This window comes from Mchenga conophoros, linkage group LG16 (assembly GCF_057382185.1).
Source record: "Mchenga conophoros isolate Kocher_MC1m ecotype Shallow Benthic linkage group LG16, M_conophoros_male_GT1.1, whole genome shotgun sequence".
Taxonomy (NCBI): domain Eukaryota; kingdom Metazoa; phylum Chordata; class Actinopteri; order Cichliformes; family Cichlidae; genus Mchenga; species Mchenga conophoros.
Window position 1 is genome coordinate 24,189,319 of NC_140541.1, and position 16,783 is coordinate 24,206,101.

Consider the following 16,783-nt stretch of genomic DNA (forward strand, 5'->3'; position numbering starts at 1 on the left):
AGTCTAGCGATTTAAAACAGCGGCCATCCAATGAATGGTTCAAATACCCCAACTGATTGTGTCATTTGGAATTTGATCAAAAGGAAAATAAAAAACAATTCTGATTTGTGCCTCAGCATTGGGAACAATTACCTTTTTTTAATAATGTCATTGCATTGATGTCTTAACCAGGTTAATATGGCTAAAAGCCTAATATTTGGAAGTGGAAAGCAATCACAGTTGTGACTGGACCAGTGAACAAGATAATCTGTTAATTTCCAAAGGGGCTTAGCTTGTTGTTTTCTAATTCAAGTAGCAGGTTTTCGGCGAGACCAGTTCAATACCTTACATTAAAGTACAAGTGATAAAAATCACAGAAACAAGAAAACAAGCTAATAAATAAATAACCCAAATTTACACCTTACTGTTTGCTTTTTTCCATACTCTTGTTCCTCTTGGACTGGGGAGTTCCTTGGGGTAACAGGACGTTTGGGAATGAAAATGTTACTGAATAGCTTTTGGTCAATGAGCCTTCGTGTATCAAGGTCACAATCTGCCTCTCTTCTCTTTTGAAGTGTGTAAGTGATCCCTTGAGGAGTGGAGTAGCAAAGTTCATATAGGCTTGCAAGATCACTGCTTCTACTGTATGTGTGCTCTATGGTTAAACAAGCTTCACCCAGTGCTTGAGTTCAATGACTGTGTTCTTTTGACTAACAAGCCATTTGAGTATTCATCAGTATTATGCACTACAGAACACTATGAAGGCTCTCTCCTGTAATTGTCTTAGTTATATTCACTGTACAAGTTTTACTTGTGCATGGAGGGCTGTTAGTTTAGCATATGTGTGGATTTAGCTATACTTAGGGTAGTAATGGAAGATGTAGCCTCAGGGGCTTCTTGGCCTGAAGACTTATGGTTTAATGAGCATCATTTAGACGAAAAAATGATAGCTCAGAGATTTTCTCAACCTATGATTTACTGAATTGCAAAGAAATATGTGGAATACATGTTACCCTAGAGCGAATATTTGGAGTACATAGTAAAAATGCATTACGCTTTTAGATTTGAATTTCAAAATTATAGAGATTTACACTGAATAAAGATAAACATGTGACGATTATGTCATCATGCCATGTAAGCAGGGAATACAGATCAGATGACATTATTGACCTTTTCTATGGTTACGTTAATAAACATGTATTCAAAAGGAGCTTCGAATTCTGGTTCAAAGCAGAAAAAAACCAACAGTCTACTTTAATCGTTTTGTTGATCCATCCATTTACTCAGATCTCATCAAGTACAAACTCCTGCTCCTTTTAATAGTTGCTTTGTCTGATGCTGTTAAAGTGATACATATGCACTTATATAAAATGGTTCTGTAATTTGAAATCCTGGTTTTGCTGGGATTTTCAATATTTCATGGAAGTAAAGATGGTACAAGGTGTTCTTCCATTTGTTCTTCTACATGCCTTAGTAATGCAGAAATCAAGTGACCACTGATTGTTTGAAATGTAGCTGTAAAGACAAAATATTTGACAATCCTGACTGGCTTCATGTTAAAAGCCCTCACAAGACCACTAGTTACATGATTAAGAAACCGCTGTTCCATGTTATGATCCCAAATGAGTAATGGAATGGACAAATTTGAAGGTCTAGACTTAGCTCGGTTCAGTTCAGTTCAGTTTTATTTATATAGTGCCAAATCACAACACCGGTGATTTTGTTGTAAGCAGTGTTGGTCAAGTTACTTGAAAAAAGTAATCAGTAACTAATTACTGATTACTTCCGCAAAAAAGTAATCCCGTTACTTTACTGATTACTTATTTTCAGAAGTAATTAATTACTTAGTTAGTTAGTTAGTTAGTTAGTTACTTTTTAAAAACACGATTTACAACCTGAAGAGGTGATAAAGCGATAGATCTTTCAGCCCAATTCTACTTTTTCTACATAATCCATCATACAAAATGTAATCAAATGGAAAAGTCTCTTTTTTTAACTTGTTTTATCAGTTTTAATCTTTTAACTTTATGCATCAAGAAAAAAATTTATTATATGCAACATTCTCTGACTTGAATAAATTAGTTTAACATTTAAACCTATTTTCTACACATTCCAGCACATAAAAGAAAATATTTTTTGTGTTTACACTCACTCTTTCAAATAGATGCAAGTAAAACACAGCAGGAAATAAATAAAGTCAAAGACTCAGCGGTCCTGTTGCTCTATTTTCACCTGTAAAGCAGGACTAGGGTAGGCGGAGGTTTACCCTGGTGCAGGTGTGCTGCGGTCAGTTGAAGAATCCGCGAGTTTCTCTGTGAATTTCCCATTATGTTGTTGCGCACTCGGTGCTTGCTTGGAAGTTTAGCGTTTTTTTTTTCGCTGTAAAAAGAATTTTTTTCCCACGCACGATGGACGCTAATGTTTTTGTCACTTTTTATGGAATCAAACTCAAAGTAAGGTCAGTACTTCCACGCTTTAAACGCTGCACGCTCATACTCTCTCCCACAATCGATATGTGATCCATTGTTGATCTGCACACAGCTGTTGTCACCAACACAGCTGTCGTGAGACATTCTCGCAAAAAATCACGGTTTTAGTAACGCAGTAACGCAGCATTCCTACGGGAAAGTAACTGTAATCTAATTACCGTTTTTGCAATAGTAATCCCTTACTTTACTCATTACTTGAAAAAAGTAATCAGATTACCCATCTCTGGTTGTAAGCGATAAATTTACTGTCAATTATAACAGCAATAGAGAAAGATGTAGTTTTTAAATGTCTGCTTTAGTGTTAGTAACATACAATGAGTGCTACCTCAGTAATGGTGATTGCAACTACTAGGGCCACTTTGGTTAAGCTATTACTGTAGTAATGACTATTAATAGGTGGTCTACTAGTATTGTAATGGTAATTTTATGCCTGGCGTTAATACCGTTTTTTAAATAAAATATTATGTATGACTTTAAAGACAAGTAGTTTGCCTCACATTTGTTCAGCTAGTTTATATCTCTGCAAAATAGACCACACCAGTTTTTGAGATAATTTAGCTAACATGCCTGGCTCATAATGGTAATCCTATAATCTTATGTAAAAACCTAATAAGCAACCAGTGCATTAGATTAGGGGTGCAAAACATGCAGACTTGGACCTAGCAATAGTCCGAAAGAGGGTTTGCTTTGGTGCACCACATGACTTTGCAATTTAGAAATTGTCAGACATAAAATAGTTTTGATAAGTTACAAAAATTCTAGATTTGAAAGTTTTATTAATTCAAATCTACTGGTAATGACAGTCTTAATTCCAAGTAATCTTAGCAGACAGCCATCTCTACACTAGCTAATACAAGTGAGTTGGTGTGTAGATGTGTGGCTGTCTGTCTCTCTATGTTAGGCCTCTAATGGACCGATGACCTGTCTAGGGTGTACCCCGCCTGTGACAGCAAGGACAGGCTCCAGGCTTCCCACAAACCTAAGCTGTATAAGCGATCAAGAAAATGGATGGATTTTATTGTTTTGGGTGAATTCCTATTCAAGGCCACATGTTATTTTGCCCACCACAGACAATGTCACTCGGTGGGGGGAATAGTACATGCAGTTTGGTTATGTGTTTTCACGATAGGCAGTGATTACATGTGGGACACCAGTGAGGGATGATGATGATGATGCGCAACAAACTCTTTGTGGTAGGTGAGGATGCCTGAACAGAGTGGACTGAGATCTTATGGAGTAAAATGAACTTTGTGTGTGTGTTAAGCCTCTGGTGAAGTGCCCTTTTTGCCGGTGCAAAGAAAAAGATGACTTTGTAGTTATGTGTGAAGGAGGTAAGCTGTCTGTTTGCTGCCCTTCCCAGGAGGAACTAGCAGTGACAAGGTCAATAGAAAACTAAATTATGAAAAAAAAAAAGCCTAGAGAAGTCTTTGTGCAATTTCGAAACTAAGAAAATGTTAACTAATCTTGTACCTCTAAATTTGATATTAGATGTCTATGGACACATACGAGAAAGAATTGTAGAATTGTAACTTGTTGTCCCATAAGTTATAACAATGGCATAATTAATTTATATATGAAATGTATTCTTGATGCCATATTTATATATTACTTCACCAACTGGATCCTGATTAGTGGGATTATATTAAAGTTTTAATTTCTTTGAGTTCTCATTGCCGGCCTTTATAAAGTATTTCAAGTTAAATGTCCTGGATGCATTAAATGTTTTTCTCTAAGCAAACTGAAGTGTTTTATATCTTTGTACTTAATTTATCTGAATAATACGTGACTGAAATTAAATCACACAAGTTTAAATTTCTTAAATGCTACTACTCCTATTTAAAGAAACTTGCAATTATGGCAACTTGTTTTGTGTGTGTGTGTGTGTGTGTGTGTGTGTGTGTGTGTGTGTGTGTGTGTTATCCACATTACATTAATTCTTAATTCTTGTTAATAAAGACTATTTCATGTGAAGTTAGGGTAGCTGTTTGAATTACTGACAACTAGCCCAAGTAATTTCAATTACAACATTTTTTAATAAATATCAAATTAATTTCAGTACTTAATAATAAACTTAATTTGCAAAACTTTTTGTGTGGAAGATGTTTCTACATTTTTATTGCCTTTTAAAATTTGATTCTTAACACGATTCAGTACATTTTCTTTAAATTTTTGGTGTCAATGTCTTTTTTTGATATTCCAGAAACAACCCAGTTAAGTACAATAATAAATGGATAAAAAGTAGTATAATAAATAATAAAATGTGAATTTTAAAAATCCTCCTTTAAACCTGTTTTTTTCCATTATTTATTTTATTTTGACAGGAGATATAATATGTAATATTGTAATATACATAAATTATCTCATTCATTGTTAATCTATCAAATCAGCGGGTTCATTGATAAATTACATTGTTTCTAGTTATCTGAACTGTGCAAATGGCTCAGCATTGGGTAGTTTTAGATAGATAATGTTAATACATGTGCTCAGGCTAAAGTCAGACACGTTTTCCTGTTTGCTACTTTGAAATGGTGCTTCCTCTGTTCCAATGGGTTTCAAGCTCATATCTTCCTGTATTATTGGCATTATAAAAACACTTTCAAAAGATGCATAAACATACTATAAGCACATTGTACAGTCATTTCCTCCTTTTAAGTTTGGAGTAGAATAGAATCATATGGCATCATTTGACTTTGATAGTCTGGAGACCTGTAGTAATTTGCTACTATGGATAGACAGACTGAAATGTATAGGCAGTAGCTGCGGAAAAGACCGTAACTGAGGAAGGCATATCGTTTCTAAATGAGGGGTTAAATGGCACTCTGCCATCCAAAGATTGGAGCTACTGCTACATGGAGCTCTAAATTGAGTTTAAATAGTCTTAACTTGATATGTGAGATGAATGACTGTAGCTATACCGATTACCATTTCACATTGTATTAGAATGTTTTGCCCCACCCCTACTTAGAATATCTCCAGTGAATTTGAATATGAATATCAGCTTGTTTTTATTTATAAACATAATTACTGTCTGTCTGCAATATTTTCACGCTTGTCAAGTAGAGAGCTCTGTGTGCAGAATAAAAGCAAAAGCTCCCATAATTATGTTTACGTCCAGCGATGAAAACCCCAGGGTTGTAATGATCAGTAATTATAAATACTTTTCAGCATGTCTACTGCCTCAGCTGGGACTATTGTGTGGTGTGAAGTGCAGAGTTTGTGCAGCTTAATTATGACATTGTACATGACTAAATGTACCAGTCTGCTTTAGCTCTGCAAAACACTTCCAGTGCATAATCACACTCAAGTTTGACTTTAAAGAGCTCATTACAGTTAGTTTTCTAAAGAGCGGCTTATTAAACACAGTTACCTAATAAGCATCTTTGGTGGTGCAAATTGGTAAAAATGGTAATGAGTCTGATTAGGCTGCGTTTCAATTACGACAGCTTTCACCCCCCACCTCCCCAACCCCCTGATTTCCCCTCCCCCAAAACCAAAAAGAGGAAGGAAAGTCCAGCTCTTTATGCTTGGGAACCCTCCTGGAAGGCATTTTGCTTTCTCTCTCTCGCTCACACTCACACACATAGACAGAAAAAGGAAAAGAAAACCACTCTGCCACCTCTGTGCTTCCTTTCAGCAGCACAGTAATGAATAGAGAATTGTGCAAGCGGTGGTCCAATTTACGCACTAGGAAATTGGATGGACAGAGTGGAGGCCCACTCTTGTTTGCTTAAAAACGGCCTAGGCTACCAGATTAATAGTTCCCAAAAAGGTCAGCATCTCTGTTTCATCGATGATGATCACTCAACTTGAAATTAAACACCATAACACAGCATGGCATAACATGCCGAATGTATTTTCTGATCTTCTCTGATGATATTTTATTTATAATGTATAACTGAAATTGTTCTATATTATTCTGTGCAGGACAATTATGTGTTTTATCAGATAATTCTTGCCTTTATCATGGGGTCAGTCAGATGTCTTATGAACTAAATAACTCCAGAATTGGACACATTTTCAATACAAATGTTTACTTACAATGATCATCTTAAATATGCCATAAAGGATTATTGAGACCAATGAATTAACAAACAGAGAAAAGTCTAACAAAGGCCTTATTTGTGAGTCGCTGATGAGTGGAATTTGAGCTCAAGCCCTGAGGCTATCTGAAAACATTCCTCTAATAGAGTTCTCTGTAATTATACCATTTCAAAGAAGGACAAAGGATCTTGTGGATGTTGTATTTGAATTTCTATGAGGGTACAATAAAGAACAACGTTGTCATGTAAAACCAAAGTAGGTGCTTATTATATTAATTTGCTATGTGTGTGTACACATGAATTTATGCCTCTTGATGGATTAGTGTCTATATGTGTAATTATTTGCCTTTTATTTATGTATAGTATTTATTCATATGCTTTCTTTTGGTATGCATTGATCATCCATTCTATAACATTTGTTCTTTATCAAGCCATTCTCTGATTTTCGTTAAAATACTACTGTTTATAAATGTTTCAGTATAATTAAACTGGTTGATGCATTCAAACAATTTCAACACCCAGTGATACCAATTAAGACTGGAATGTGTCGTGTTATTGCTGGTGTATGTAATACCCATTTATTTAGGCCAGGTTTAGGTGTAAGTTTTTCTTTTTCTTTTTTTTTTTGTAAGTGCAAATGTACTTTATTTTAGCAGTGCGTTGAATTTTGATCATCTTGAATGGTCTCCTTTTTATAAAATACTTGATGTTCAGTGATCTCAAGTATGCTTCGCTAGAAGCACTTCTTTGCTTGTCCAAAGTGGCACATTGTTCAGAGAGGATTAGCTGTAATAGAAAAAGCTTACTCAATAAGCTGCGTGCAATTTTGTTATTGACAAAATGTGCCTTGAGTGTTAAAGAAGTCTATTGAATGATTTTACAGAGATTTTACAGATATATATATATATATATACAGTAGAAAACACATTAGCAGAGAGGAATAAAGAAAGGGGGTGTCAGACTGTAATGGAAAAATATTTTTTCCTCTGCAGACTCTTTAATTTGCATTTGACCCACCTACATACCTAGTAAAACAGTTGATCTGGAATATAATGAGTGACTAACACAGTAATGTTAGTCAGTAACTACTTTTGGAATTCTCAAGCGTGTAGACGCTTCATTTTAAGTTCATTAATATTAGAAATATTAGATTAAATACACTTTTTGCAAGATTTTGTGGTATGACATGTATGACTTTTTTTATTTTATTGTTTCAGATTTTAAAGTTTATCACTGTTCTCCATAGTAACAGGATTTGTTTTTACATGTCATTTTCTACATATTGGTAAACATTTCTATTCAACTACAGTATAGCTATGCTATTTTTATGTATTGGCTTTTTGCCTCAGGTTTTCTTTCCTTTATGATTAGCTTGGATGGTTGACAACCATGTGAGCTATAGCATGGATCTCTTTGACTAAAACCTTGTAAATTAACACAATTAGTGCAGCATCATCCCGCTAATTAGCTTCTGGTGTCTAGAGTTGCTGGTGGGCAAATAGCTGGGAGGGAGTCAGAAGGGAATCGACAGCATTTGTAATCTGGACATTAGCTGATTGTTGCTGTGGTATGGACTTAACCTACTGAAATATACAGTATAACACTACACTGCCTCTTTAACAAAGACAGACATTCTAATGGGCAGAAACAGTTGAGTTGAATGCATCCTCTCTCATATCTTCTTGTGGCATTTGGTCAGATTAGTGTTCATGAGAGATGTGAGACTGTGTACACTATCAGATTGTCTTGAGCTGTAATCTCTAGTAATCTAAATTCTTTGGGGATATAGTACACCCTCTGATAATCTCAGAGTAATAGATGACAGCGTGAGTAAAAAGTTTTATTTGCAGATTTATTTTAGTATTTAACTTGATTATTTCTGTCATTCAAACCTTTAAAGCTACATAGAGAGGCTGGGGAGAAAAAGACAAGTGAAGCATGGGGGGTTTTTTTTGTTTTTTTTCCCTCATCCTCACTCTGCCGATGAGGGAGCAGTAGGCAGACTCGATGTGGATGTAATTCATGCTGGGCTGAGGGGTTTGTGTGATGAAAGCAACAGAGCGCTGCCAAGGAAGATTGCTTTGCTGCTGTCCTCCAAGCAGATTTGAAACTGTCTCAGAATGCCTCAGATGAGAGTTGGATTATAGACTGACCTGCAATGTCTGTGTCACTCTGCTCTGTGTTGGGTGGATTATACCACCGTTACCAAGTGATGGGTCCCACATCCTCATCGTGTCTGTGATGTGTATTCAGATAGTGTTTTCTGTCATAAGAGACATGTAGAGATTATGAAGCAAATAGTATTAAACATTATATTTCTGATATTGTATAAAATGTACTTAGTACATAGGTTAAACAAATATATCTTCTTCTTTTTTTTACTTTGTATGTTTTTTTTTACTCCTCTTACAAAACGGTCATAAAAACACCTATGGACTTCAGTGTGTTTGAATTTTTATAATTTGACTGTAGAATATTATTGCATTTAAATGATGGTAAACCACAATTCAATGCTTACATTGATATATTTCTTCCCTATGTGAAATATCCAGGTCTAAAGATGCAGTGGACCCCAGAGCACACACAATGGGCAGAGCAACACTTTGACATCTCATCCACTACTCGCTCGCCAGCACACAAAGTAGAGGCCTACCGGGGGCACTTACAGCGAACATACCAGTATGCGTGGGCAAATGATGACATCTCTGCGCTGACTGCCTCCAATCTGCTTAAGAAATATGCAGAGAAGTACTCTGGGATCCTAGAAGGCCCAAATGAAAGAACCCTGCTGTGCTCCTACTCTGATAGCACTACTGGACTCATGAATGGACGAAAGTCAGAGAATGAGTCCTGGCAGGAGGGGATTTACCCAATGAACTGTGCTCCAGATGTTATATCTGTGAGCAAAGCTGGAATGACAGCTGCCCTACCCCCTACAGATGTGTCAGCTAGCATAGGCAGCTCCCCAGGGGTGGCCAGCAGTTTGTCTGAGCCTAGCTATTCCAGTAGTAACTGTGGAAGTCACACAGCCACTACTCTCCACTCGGGCCTCCCCTCTCAGGAATATACTGCCAGCTACAACGGTTCCTACCTGCATTCTAGCTACAGCGGCCAGAGTACCCCCGCCCTCCCATCCCCACATCCTTCTCCTTTGCACAGCGCTGGGCTATTACAACCCCCTCCCCCGCCTCCTCCTAGTTTAGTGCCGAGCTACAACACTGGGTCTCCAAACCTTCCCAACTACAATTATCCTCCAACAGGGTATGCTTCGCAGGCTGCAGTTGGCCCTGGTTATAGCCCTGGGGGAGCACCCCCTCCTTCTGCTTATCTGCCGTCTGGTATTGCAGCTCCTACACCAATCCCTCCCTCCACATTGCCTGGCTACACCTACCAGTCCAATAATCATACCCCAATTGCACCAACACCTTTGAATGGCAGCACATCCAACTCATTAAAACGAAAAGCTTTCTACATGAGTGGACATGGAGATATGGACTCAAGCTATGGTAATTTCAGCTACAACCAACAGCGCTCTGCACAGAGCCCCATGTACAGAATAGTAGATGGCAGCATCTCAGACTCAAACAGGGGCAGTGGCTTTGAAAGAAATGCTGAAGCGACATCTTTAGCTTTTAAACCAACGAAGCAGCCAATATCTTCTGATCAGCAAAGAAAATTTAACTTGCACTCTGGCAGAGCACTAACTCCTCCATCATACGGCTCAACAAAAAGCTCTGCAGGTGATCTTAGAACTACTGAGCCCTACAGCAAGTTTGAATCTCCCATGATGAGCGAGCAAACCGAAGAGCACAGACAGCACCTCTCTCACTCCCTAACGGGGTCTGATATAGGTACAGCTACCTCCTCCATCCATGCTGCAGAGGAACAGCTGAAGAATAGTGATTCCAACCTTGTAGAGCTGGTAACCACAGAAATCCTTCAGCAAGGCTCCCCAGTGGACTGGAGTGACATTGCAGGTCTGGATATGGCCAAAGCAGCCATAAAAGAGGAGATACTATGGCCCATTTTAAGGCCAGATATGTTCAGCGGACTGGCCACGTTACCTCGGAGCCTCCTTTTATTTGGACCTCAGGGAACTGGTAGGACACTTCTGGCACGCTGCATGGCCAACCAACTGGGGGCTGCCTTCTTGCGATTAAGCAGTTCAGCACTGGTGACCAAGTGGTTGGGAGAAGGGGACAAGATCATCCAGGCTTCTTTCCTCATGGCACGTTGTCGCCAACCAGCAGTAGTCTTCATCAGTGAGGTGGACCTACTGCTGTCAGCCCAGCTCAGTGAGGAGAGTCCTGTGAATCACCTGAAGGCTGAGCTTCTCATACAGCTTGACAGTATTTTGACCTCTACTGAGGACCATGTTCTTGTGGTCTGCTCCACAAGTAAGCCTGAAGAGATCCCAGAGTCCCTGCGGAGGTACTTTACCAAGAGATTGTTAATTCCCTTGCCTGATGGGACTGCACGCCATCAGATAATCAGTCAGTTGCTCTCACAGCATAACTACTGTCTTAGTGACAAAGAGATGTCACTACTTGTTCAGAGGACAGAAGGCTTTTCAGGACTGGATGTGGTCCAACTCTGTCAAGAGGCTGTCGTAGGTCCGCTCCATGGCATGCCTGGTACTGACCTGTCAAACATCCACCCCAGTCAGATGAGGCCAATCTCTTACCAAGACTTTGACAATGTGTTTTGCAAATTCCAGCCCAGCATATCACAAAAAGAACTTGATGTGTACACTGAGTGGAATAAAATGTTTGGTTGTAGTCAATGAAATGGGACCTATCAAACACAGTTTCTTTAAAACCAGTTGTTAAGTACAAATAAGTGTTTAGCCTTCAGTGAGGAAGAAAAAAAAACAAACAGTGATGACATGAACATGCTATATAGAGTAAAGGAAATTTCCTTTTTTGGCTTCTGACAGAAGTTATCAGTCTGGACGTCAGACTTTGGTTAAAATCAGAAAAGAAACTTTATATGGCTAAATCCATGTGTTAACTACAACTCAAACAGCTTGGAGAAGATGCCCCACATTTTTGTATATACATATATATATATATTTAAATATATATATACTATTCTGCTGATCTTGAGATTTAGTTGCTATCAAGTGCCTGAGGTGGTGCTGTTTAAGTTTTTTGTTGTATTTTTTTGCCTCACAATCTTCATTGGTGAAATGTGCTAATACAAAAAAAAAAGCTTTACAATGTGACAAAACCTTGCTTTCTCTTTATTATTGAACAGTGTTCTTCAGCTGTGTCTGTTTTGTGCTCTCTGTGAACACCCGTGGTTAATTTGAGCTGAATTAAATTTACTGGCATAATTTTAGTTGGGGTTCATTACCTTACACAGATTTTATGCATGTGTAAGTCATTTACTTACCATAACTTTGGTATATCCATTATTTTTAGGTGGAGAATATGAAAATATGTTTGTTTGTTTTTCACTCAACTTAAATTTGGTTGATGTGCTATAAATAAAAGTGACAGTTACATTTTTTGAAAAAAAGCTGACACAGTGAATTCAATTTCAACATTAAATTACTATGTAATTCTTGTTAAAATATCAGAATAGTCACAATGTAAAATTCTACCATTTTTTCTTTTGATGTTCTCTATTTGACAACTCAGGAAAGTGATGATGATGTTGATGATATGTCTAGTACCTCATGAGCTTGTATCAAAGCACTACACAATACACAAGCATCTGACTTGCATTTAAAATCGCATCATCTAACCATGAAAGGCTATTTAATACCTCAAAATGAGAAGTTTCCTGCAATGAATGTTTGAGAGTAATTCTCATTTATTTGTCTAGGATTCTTTAACTTTGAAATTAGTTTGAAATGGAAACTTGTTCTATGATCAGACAATTGCCTTTAAAAATAATGGAATCATTGTGTATCTTGACTTATAGCCTTAAAGAAATTTCTGTTTGGAGCATTTTTTCCCCTTTTGGCTGTCAAAAGAAAAAAAAATCTTCATTTACATCAAATAAAATGATCCTGTTGTTTAGTTCCCAGTTTGCAGACATAAATTCCTAGCTTGTGGTTATGCAGAACTGAAAGAAATACAAAGGGTGTAGACAAACATCTTGGGGTTGAGAATGACGACTGCCCCAAGCGATTTCATTCCATCTTGCTGCTGTTTTATCATTAATGAAACCTAAGGATTATGTATAGCCCAAGTTTCTTTCTACCTCAGTTTCTTTGTTATCTCTGAAAGACAAATTCATAGGGACAGCAAAATGTCAGCATCTCTTCTGCTTGTTCGATTAGAAAATCCTTTGAAAACGAACAAAACAATTTCTGGAAAAAAAAATCTATTAGCTTTACATTTTGATAACTGCCAAGAACCTTGTTACTCACCATATGATATACGTAAAGGGGAATGCCACTGAATGTCAGGTTTGTGATACACTATGCCTTTGCCTTAAGGATAATTTGCTCTGTGTTAGCCAAGATTCACCAGTGATCTTGTTGCTGTACCTTGCTAGACCCCTGAATCTTTGTCTAACATAGACGTGTGTAAGCCTGCACATGTTTTGTCTTAAAAATGATTCCATTATGTTGAAGTTTACTTTTCCTTCTTAGGCTATAAGTGTAACATCCATGAATTGAGTGGCATTCCCTTTTAGGGACATTTCCAAAGGCTAGTCTTGCATTGTCTGGTAAATTGTTTTTATTTTATTATAATTTTCACACTTAAACTCGTACAATGTTTTCAATCACTATTTGCTGCCATTTATCAGTACATGCCCATGCAACATTTCCAACAATAAAAGAGCCAATCTGATAGCTGAATTGGCAAGTAAAAGTATTGAATGTATTATGTACTCATAGTAGTAAGGAAAGCAAAGCACTCGCACATTGAAAAATGCCACTGAAGTAGATGCAGATGTAGATGGGTAGAGGCACTTAAGGACCGTATTTTTTTTGTTGTTGTCTATTGCACATATTTTATCTTTTATCTTTTATTAGACAACATTCACAATGATCACTGCTACCTGGTATGATATCATTAATTTTCGAAGATCCACATCTGGATGTTTTCAAAGCATTTAGAACAATTACAGAGCAAGAAATCTACCAGCTGCACCAAAAGTCTGTTTCTAGTTTCATATAATCTATGTAACACTTTACAGAAGAGTAATCTAAGCAGTTTAATTAAATCCATACAAGTAATTGTAACTGGTAAAACGGTAACTAAACCCGACACATTTTGATCAGCTTAGGGACAGAATCATTGTATTTGTTAAGTTTGAAAATTGTAGACCTACACATATTTGGAGAAACAGTAATGAAGAATATTCATGCCCTCTTCACTTATTTATTATATTCAGTAGTTTGTTTGTAACGCACGACTACAGTCAGGATCGATCATGTTCTGTACATGTAATACCAATGGTAATTTCCAACACCAGTTCTTTGAAGGGACTGGAATTACCGGGAAGTTATAAAAAAAATAAACATACATTCATTGTAAGTTCATTAGTAGTAATAATTGTCACATTATGTCAATTGTAACAGTCATACTCACCAGTCACATGCAATTTTTCTCAAATGAAATTATCCTAAAACATTGTAACATTGTTACATGAAATTTGGCCACTGCTCAGGGCAAACACATGAAATTGGAAAAAGTTGATGCTACTTGTAAAAGCCCTTACACATCAAGTATTTACTGCCTTTTATGCGTCTGTTTGTTTTGGGGTTTTTTTTTTTAATTTTCTCTCCTATATAAGATGAAAACAGTTTTAAGGAAGCTGCGAATTTACCTTTATTGCCGGATGTATTTATGTATAATTGGAAAATCTCTTGCCATCTCACTGGGCATTGTTAAGTTACAGAATCAAAGTATGTTAAATGTTTAAGAGATACATGAGCTTGTGAAATAATAAGTTTCAAGTCTCACCCCATCAAAGTGAATGGACATAGCATATCTGCATGGAAGACAAATACACATATGGTTAACTTGTTTATTACAGAGTTTGGTAGAAAATGACACACTGGAATATGAGACTGAATATAGAAGTTTTTTTCTTCTTGTTGTTGTTGTTTTTGTGTTTTTTTAACAAGTAGGTACTAAGAAGCCTTGAGCACGATTTACAAGCACAGATTTCACAAGTACAAAAGATCAACTGTTCACAAGCAGCAGAGATGTACATTGAAAGGGGGAATAGTCCACTCAAATTAAGTTGTATGTAAGTAATCTTTCGTGCATTTTAGAGAAAGCTGTCTCCCAAACAATGTGTAATAGAGCACAATGTAACACAAGGCACATAAAATGTTACATTTCTATGATTTTATTTGTCATGACAGCTAAACGGTAAACATTTTTTTGACAAATATCTGATATGAGGAAAACTTAGACACATTTATCAAAATACATTGTAAAGTTCAGATGTTGTAGATGTTATTATAAATCATTCAGTATTGAAGGTGATGTGGGTATACAGTCACAACATGTCAGCAGAACCTTTGATAAGCACATTGACTCTCAGTCACTTGTATCATCTTTTTCAATATCTTTCAGTTTTTCTGTGATTTGATTTTGCCGAACTGCTTAAAATGGTGTTTCCATCATGAGTTTTTTCAGTCTGGCATTCTTTATAACCTTTTCTACCTCATTGCTACATATTTTACATGTAGTACTCATGTCCTGTCATTTTGAATGTCATGCATTTGTGGATAAAAATTTAAAACAAACAAAAAAATGCATAAAATAAAAGCTTGCCCTTGAATTTGAGCAGTCTACCTCACAGAGACTGTCTTTACGCTGTCAAGAACTAGTCACAGAAAAAAAAAAGGCACCTTGAAAACAAAGATGACGTTAACCTGCACATACAGTACTGACGTTCAGTATATTCACAATATCATGTTTCCATTAACCTTGTCTCTTGCAAGGTCCCCAATGCAAATTCTTTTCCTAAAAAATAACGACTTGCTTTAATCTTTTGTGAATTGTTGTAGTGCGCATGTTATTGTGTATATCTGTGCACTTGCAATTCTACATGCAAGTGTGAGGGATAACATTAAAATATGAAAGTTCTGAATTTTTACTTTTCATATACCTGTACAGAAAACAAACTTGCACATAGCTGTATGTATTGTACATTTGCTAATGATATACAGCGTACATACGGAAGTGCACCACATACATGTTTATATGTGTGTATGTATTGCCATACTTACAGTACAGTCGATTTAAATGTATTTTAATTTCAAGGTACATAAAGGTTATTGAATACTGAATAAAGGTGTTTTCTTTTTTTCCTGAACTCTGAATGCATTTTGTACTTAAACTTACTTGATTAAATTTGCAACGGTGTGATAGACTGTGCTATTTCTTTTTCGAGTTATTCATTTTGAAAGACAATGTTAAATCAATTACAGCGTGATAATTTTTTTTTTAAGTTAACTGGTGTTTTAGAGTAAAATAAATCAGTTAGCAGCAGTTCGAAACATACTTTTTTATTACGCACCGCCCATCAATGACACCTTTCGTGATCCATGAACATTTATAAATTCATAATTGATGTTTTTTTAGTACACGCTGGAGAGATTATATCTCTCGGCTGGCCTGGGAAAGCCTTGGTATTCCCCCGGATAAGCTGGAGGAGGTGGCTGGGGAGAGGGAGGTCTGGGCCTCTTTGCTTAGGCTGCTGCCCCCGCGACCCGGCCCCGGAAAAAGCGGATGAGGATGGATGGATGGATGGATGTTTTTTTAGTAGAAAGCAAACAGGTATGCTAAAGTTCCACTTTATGGTGTCATTAAGATGTAGGTGGTACATGCGTGGGAAGGTTCTGTGCAATTAACATGAATGAGGAAAGACACTTTATTAGTACTGGTTATTTTCTCTTTTTTTTAATTGTGTATGCATGTTAATATTATTTGTGTGTGAGTTTATCATGAAATCTAACATGTGTCTTTCTCATTACTATAAACATAAAGATAGTGACACTGGTTTGACAGGATGAAAAACATTCTGCTTGTATTATGTCCTTCATTCCTTATTATTTGGAGAAACATACATTTTGTAAATTTCCATATAGCTGTTCTAAATGAAGATTTGAGATTTGCATTATTTAAATTAGTAAAATTACCCAACAAAAAGATGGGTTTTTTTTTTTTTAAATTGAATTTCGTATTATCAGTGCCTGTCACTATCTGACTTCATAAGGACTGATAAGCTTGTCAAGGCAAGAATACTAACACTTAAAACACTGCAGTCTCCCATGGAGAACTGTCCTTGGAGGACGGA

The 16,783-nt window shown here is 36.7% G+C and overlaps 1 protein-coding gene across 2 annotated transcripts in view; it reads left to right on the plus strand.

The window, feature by feature from the left end:
• Positions 1–15,852, plus strand: part of fign (fidgetin) — a 28,052-nt gene extending 12,200 nt beyond the window's left edge. For both annotated transcript variants that reach the window (XM_085250492.1, XM_085250494.1), the window contains one exon: positions 9,061–15,852. In XM_085250492.1, the coding sequence (XP_085106618.1) occupies positions 9,061–11,294 (2,234 nt within the window). In that variant the 3' untranslated portion in view covers positions 11,295–15,852. The remainder of the gene's footprint in view (positions 1–9,060) is intronic.
• Positions 15,853–16,783: the final 931 nt, after the last annotated feature.